The sequence below is a fragment of the Pantherophis guttatus genome, chromosome 3 (assembly GCF_059756535.1).
Source record: "Pantherophis guttatus breed Tessera chromosome 3, ASM5975653v1, whole genome shotgun sequence".
Lineage (NCBI taxonomy): Eukaryota > Metazoa > Chordata > Lepidosauria > Squamata > Colubridae > Pantherophis > Pantherophis guttatus.
This window is the reverse complement of record NC_142065.1, coordinates 26,141,435-26,147,434: the sequence shown is the minus strand read 5'-3', so window position 1 is coordinate 26,147,434 and position 6,000 is coordinate 26,141,435. Positions and strand designations below refer to the sequence as shown.

At 40.9% G+C, this 6,000-nt stretch overlaps 1 protein-coding gene across 5 annotated transcripts in view; it reads right to left on the bottom strand.

The window, feature by feature from the left end:
- CCN5 (cellular communication network factor 5) overlaps positions 1 to 6,000 on the bottom strand; it is a 64,401-nt gene continuing 58,401 nt past the window's right edge. For all 5 annotated transcript variants that reach the window (XM_087889150.1, XM_087889148.1, XM_087889152.1 and 2 more), the window contains 2 exons: positions 3,684 to 3,874; positions 1 to 772 (listed from right to left, as the gene is read on the bottom strand). In XM_087889150.1, coding sequence (XP_087745276.1) covers positions 749 to 772; positions 3,684 to 3,874 — 215 coding nt within the window. In that variant the 3' untranslated portion in view covers positions 1 to 748. The remainder of the gene's footprint in view (positions 773 to 3,683; positions 3,875 to 6,000) is intronic.

The following is a 6,000-nucleotide window of genomic DNA, read 5'->3' as shown; positions in this document are numbered from 1 at the left end:
TTCAAAGAAAAGTTTGATCTTTACTCCAAGTCTGCTAAATTATTAAAGACTCATCTCAATTTGTCAAGTTACACTTCATCCATGAACAATGTTGTTATGAAGACATTATTCTCTTTTATACACAGAGAGAGAATAATAATAGTATGCAATGCCTACTTTGTTCTTTGTATGTCACTAACATTTGTCTCCAAACATTACATATTGCTGTGATCCCTAAAACTGGTTAATCTGGCTTCAGCCAACTGAGCATTATAATGATTTATTTATTTCTAACAAGAACATAAACAATAACCTACTGAACAATGGATGATGATCTCACTTGCTAGATTCCTAGAACTATTATTTGGAAAAGGGATAATGAAGAAAGAATAACAGGACATGTTTCTTTGAATTACTGTAACTGCAAAGCATCATGTCATTAATTGGATGGATTTATAATTGTAGTCTCAAGCTGGCAATAAAGACATCACTACTGAATAACATTAAAACACATGGTCTGGAATTTTTTCCACCAAACATTAAAGTTGTCTAGTGTCATTGGCACGGTATTGAGAAGGAAGATGATTGTCAGCTCAGATGTGGGAACTCTTATTTGTTACGTCCTTCCTCTCTGTTGAAGACAGTCGCTTTGTCTCTCCATTCCTCAGAGGTTCTCTCATCACCACAGAAACAAGATCAACTTGGGCTTCTGTTGTTCCAGTTGCTGGATTGAAGCCAGCATGTCAACTTCTGAATGGAGTGGACTGGTTTATAAGCGACTTCCTCTTCCACTCTGGAGAGATAAAACACTCAGTTTAAATTCCAACCCTGTCTGGAAAAGTGTGGCCAAATAAAGAGGCAGACGGCCAAATTAGACATTACCATGGAAGAAAACTGATCTTCCAATTTGTTTTAAACTGAAAAAGAGCCAGAGAAATGTGAGTGGAAGAGCAGGGGTGGGGATGGGGGCAGGAAGACTGCTTCATTCCTTCCACTTTGGTCATTTGTGTTTCAACTAGGCAAAAGAGAGCTATATTTTTTTCCTTCCTGCAAAGGAAAGAAGGGAGATTTGATACATCACAGACATAATGATAAAAGGACTGAGCAGATTTGCACCAGGTTCATATTGGTAGCTTCTCATTAAAAGACTGTATGAATCTTCTTCACCGTTTCTTATTTGACAGTCATCTTTTCCATATTTTCCCAGACAATGGATGCTGATGTATTTCCCCTTTGTCTGATATAATCTGAAAAATGGATATTTTACTCAAAACCACCAGCTTTCTCCAACATGATACCCAGTGGTGGGATTCAAGTTATTTAACAACCGGTTCTCTGCCCTAATGAGTTTTTCCAACAATCAGTTTGCCAAACTGCTCGGAAAGTTAACAACCGGTTCTCCCGAAGTGGTGCGAACTGGCTGAATTCCACCACTGATGATACCCTTCAGATGAGTTGGAACTAGAACATCCAGAATTCCCAGCAAGGATGACTAAGGATGTAATAGTACTAAGACATCTGCTCAAGTTCTTTGGAACTTCAGAAACTTCCTGAGTAAATCCATCAACAAGCAACTAGAAATTGTGTCAACTGTTTGTCATCATTTTAAGCCTTTCCACATAGTGACTGAGAGCATCACAGTTCTTACCGTGGGGACATGTTTTCCTTTGGAATAGAATGTATTACTGTAGTGATATGTTGTCCTGTGAAATAGGAGAATGCCGTTTCGAAGTTTACAACTAGTTATTCAAATGTATATGAACATGTGAACATTCCAGGGGCATATGGGTAGCCAATTTCCTACTGTCATGTGAATAGCCAGAGATAGATTTTTCCATCTTCATTGGTTTTTGAGCATATAGCCAACTTACAGCATTTCACCTGCACTTCAGAAAACTGTAGATTAGTGTTCCATTGAAGCCTGCCACATATTTTCATTCTGCAGAAGTTTTTTTTTTACTAATATTTCTTATCATATTTTTTTCCATGCAAACAATGGCAAAAGTTATTCAAATGCATATGAACATGTGAACATTCCAGGGGCATATGGGTAGTCAATTTCCTACTGTCCTAATTAAAGATATAGATCTTCCTCCCCAGGATTAATATCATACACATGTTGTTTTCCAGGTCTGGGTTGACCAAGTCTGGGTTGGTCAAATGTCCAAAGCAGAGTTGGAAGTGCTATGACATATTCCAGCCATGGTGCTATGGGGACTTAAGAATGAACAGTCAAATATTTTGAACCAATCTGTTTAAAATATAAACTTTAACTCAAGAGCAAGAGACAAGATGAGTCAATATCATTTGGCCAGGTTGGTGTCCATGACATTGCTTCAAGATGCCAGTATGTTTCTCTCCTATTTTTCTCCAGCCCCCTTTCTATCCAGCTCTAATATGCTCTGTTCTGTCAGTTTCATAATGCGAACTGGAGCTCCATCATCTCCTATGTCCTACCTTCTTTGGTTGGGAACAGCATGTTTGAAGAGCAGTAAGAATGCTTTGATTCTCAACAGGGGTGCTACAACAGAGGCACATTGAGTACTTGCACAGTAAATTTAGTTTCAATGCTTCATACTCTACATTTTTCCCCTACAGGGAACCTGTGAAGTATACACCATTTTAGGCAACGCTAGATTCCTTTGGTCAAGTAACAACAAAATCACCTCCTTAAACAAAATAGCCCACTTCAAATGCAGCTAGGTAGTTTAAGCTGCGTCAATAAATCATGCTGCCAAATTCATGGGGTCATAAAAGGACCTTTGCTATTCTGGTATTCAATTGCTTACAGTCTTTTGCAGTCAAATTGCCAGTATTGATTTTGTTGGAAGAATTTATACCTGACATAAGGAGATGCTATTCTTGACATGCTCTGCCTTTTATCACACAACTTAGTGGTCCACAGTGTGTGTGTGTAGAAAAGAGACTGAGATGGATTATAGTACCAGTCTGAGCTTCAGCAAAAAAGCAGTTTAGCAAAAAAAAAAAAAAAAAAAAACAGAACAAAGTTTATTAAAAGGCACAAACTTTCATGACTTTTAGCTTACAGGTAATACTTGATTTATGGTCACAATTGAGGCCAGGATTTCTATTGCTTACCAAGGTGGTTGTTAAGTGAATTGTGTCTGATCTTACAGACTTTTTTTTGCCATGGTTTTAGTAAGTTTATAGCAGGGGTGAAATCCAGCAGGTTATGACAGGTTCTGGAGAACCGGTAGGGGAAATTTTGAGTAGTTCGGAGAACCAGCAAATAACACCTCTGGCTGGCCCCAGAGTGGGGTGGGAATGGAACTTTTGCAGTATCCTTCCCCTGGAGTGGGGTGGGAATGGAGGTTTTGCAATAACCTTCCCCTGCCACGCCCACAGAACCAGTAGGGAAAAAATTTTGGATTTCACCCCTGGTTTATAGATTTTTTTTTCTTTGATGCATGCCTCTGTGCTGACTTTGGGTGCCATCTCTGTGCAGCCAGGGAAAAACTCTGTATTGTGAAAGGATTTTCCCTGTCTGCTATTATTTGGGCAGGTTAATTAGTTTAATTATTGGTAGAGGAAGCAGATTAGCGATCTTTGCAACATTGTATTGACTTTGTATTATGTTGGGATTTCCACAGGGGTGGAAATAATAACATAATTTTCTTCACACAATTCACACAATTTAAAAAGTCCTGGAGTTGTCTCAAATTTTAAGAAAGCCTGTTCCTTACCATGTTGCCTATTCCCGTGAGAGTTGGGCAGGGTCGAAGGATGCACAAGCGTTTCTGACTTTCAAGCCTGCAATAGGGATTCTTGTTAGACACCCGTGTGGAAATCCCAATGCCACAGGTGGTGGAGCAGGCAGACCACTCAGTGCTCCAGTCTTCACACAAATTGCGGAAAGGTATCCCAGATAACCTTTCTGGAACAAAACCAGGGGGAAAAAAGAAGGAAGGTTAAAAATTGGCACACATGGTCATGACAACTTCCAGAGACATCGAGTGGCTACAACTACAGCAAGTTATAGAACCTACCAGTAAGAACAAGCCAAATTTCAGGGCATCAGTTTTCAAGGACTAGATTTATTAACTGGTGCAGTTTTATGGGGAATCAAAGTTGTGATTTCAACCTGTCTTAGGAATAGTTAAGGCAGTACATTTTTGTTTTATGATTCAGTATACCAGTCTATATGCATACTGTTGAATTCTATATAACTTAAATTTATGAACAAAATGCACCGTACAAATAATAACATTATCTCTAGAACCATTGTGTAGGGCCAACTGATCTAGCCCCCGGTTCGGTCTGGTTTGCAAGAACCGGTAGTAAACCAGAGGGAGGCTCCGCCCACTGCCCAGGATGTTGTCATCAGTGATCTCTGCATGTGCAGAAGCTTCTACACATGCGCAGAAGCAATGCGCGCAATCCCATTGCGAAGTGGTAGTAAAGTTAAGTAGAACCCACCCCTAGTCTAGACGTTAAACATAACATATATATCAGTTGCCTAAGAACCATGGGGGCCTCATGGGATCTAACAAAGGCATGGAGTGTCATATGAAGCCCATGGGACACAGGTTGCCTGTCCTATACCTATAAGATTTTCCTTTTAGAAAGCATCTCTTGCATTCCAGAAGCAAGATTGAATTTTGAATGTGTGTGACATTTTTAGCTCTAAAAAAAAGTAAAGTTTTCTCTGAGTCAAGCATGATTCCTGATGACAAATTCATGCAGTTTTTATGGCATTATACAAATGATTTGTTATTGCCTTTTTCCAGAATGTTTTTTTCAACTTCCCAGTTGTGTCTATAAGTCTAACTACCCAGATGGTTCCCCATCCAAGTGCTACCGTGTTTTCCCGAAAATAAGACCTAGCCTGAAAATAAGCCCTAACATGTTTTCTGTGTCTGCTTCCAATATAAACCCTACCCACAAAATAAGCCCTGTGCAGCCGGCTGCCCATTCCATCTGGTTGCTCACAGTGCTGCTGACATGAGATGAGGTGAGGCAGGAGTACATGGAGCTGCCCCACGAGCATACCAGCTTACCTCAGGGCACCCAAAGTCGGGCCATCCATGACCAAACAACTGACTTACAGCACCAGCAGCCATTCGCTGCAGGAGTCCACGTGGCTACCGGCCCAATTCTTCCGGCAACGGCATGAGGTGACGCAGTTGTTGAGGCTTGGATGGCGTGGCTGCAGGCACTCTGAAGTAAACTGGTATGGGGGGCGTGGGGCAGCTCCACCACCACCCTGCCTCGCAGTGGCGACACTCAAAATAAGACATCCCCCCAAAATAAGCCCTAGTGCTTATTTCAGAGCCCAAAAGAAAATAAGACCAGGTCTTATTTTTGGGAAAACACAGTAACTACAGTTGACCCTGCTTCACTTTCAGGATCAATCAAAATGCTGTCATGTACCATCTAACATATAGTATGTGTGACACATATAGGCTTGTGTGACACATGGTCTGCAGGTTGCATGTAGCCTGCCAAGCCACCTTGTGTGGCCCATTGATTTCTTTTTTAATAAAAGACATACTGCAAAGCATCCCCAGTGCCTTCAGGGCTCATCACTACTACCATTGGCACCTCTCTACTAGCTGCCAAAGAGCTGATTGGTATGCCCGATATTCTTTTGAGGACCACAATGCTTTTTAATTCATTAATGTAGCAATTTCCTCTCTACAAGTTGCATAGTTATGATCTAGTACAGGTAGTCCTCACTTACCGAACACAATGAGGATCAACAACTCCATCACTAAGCAATGCAACTGTTAAGTGAAAAGTAATGTAACCACATCAGACTTATGGCAGTAGTTTTGCTGCAGCCATTAAGCAAATCTCTGTGGGTCATTAAACATGACATGGTGGTGATCGTGACTTGCAATTTCCCATTGGTTTCCAGAAGCTGCCTATGAAGTATGCAAATAGTGATCAGGTGACCATGGGATGCTGCAACTCTTGTAAACATGTGCCAATTGCAAAGCACCCGATGTGTGCCAGTTGCAATCACACAATGTGGGTACACTATGATAGCCGTAAGTTCAA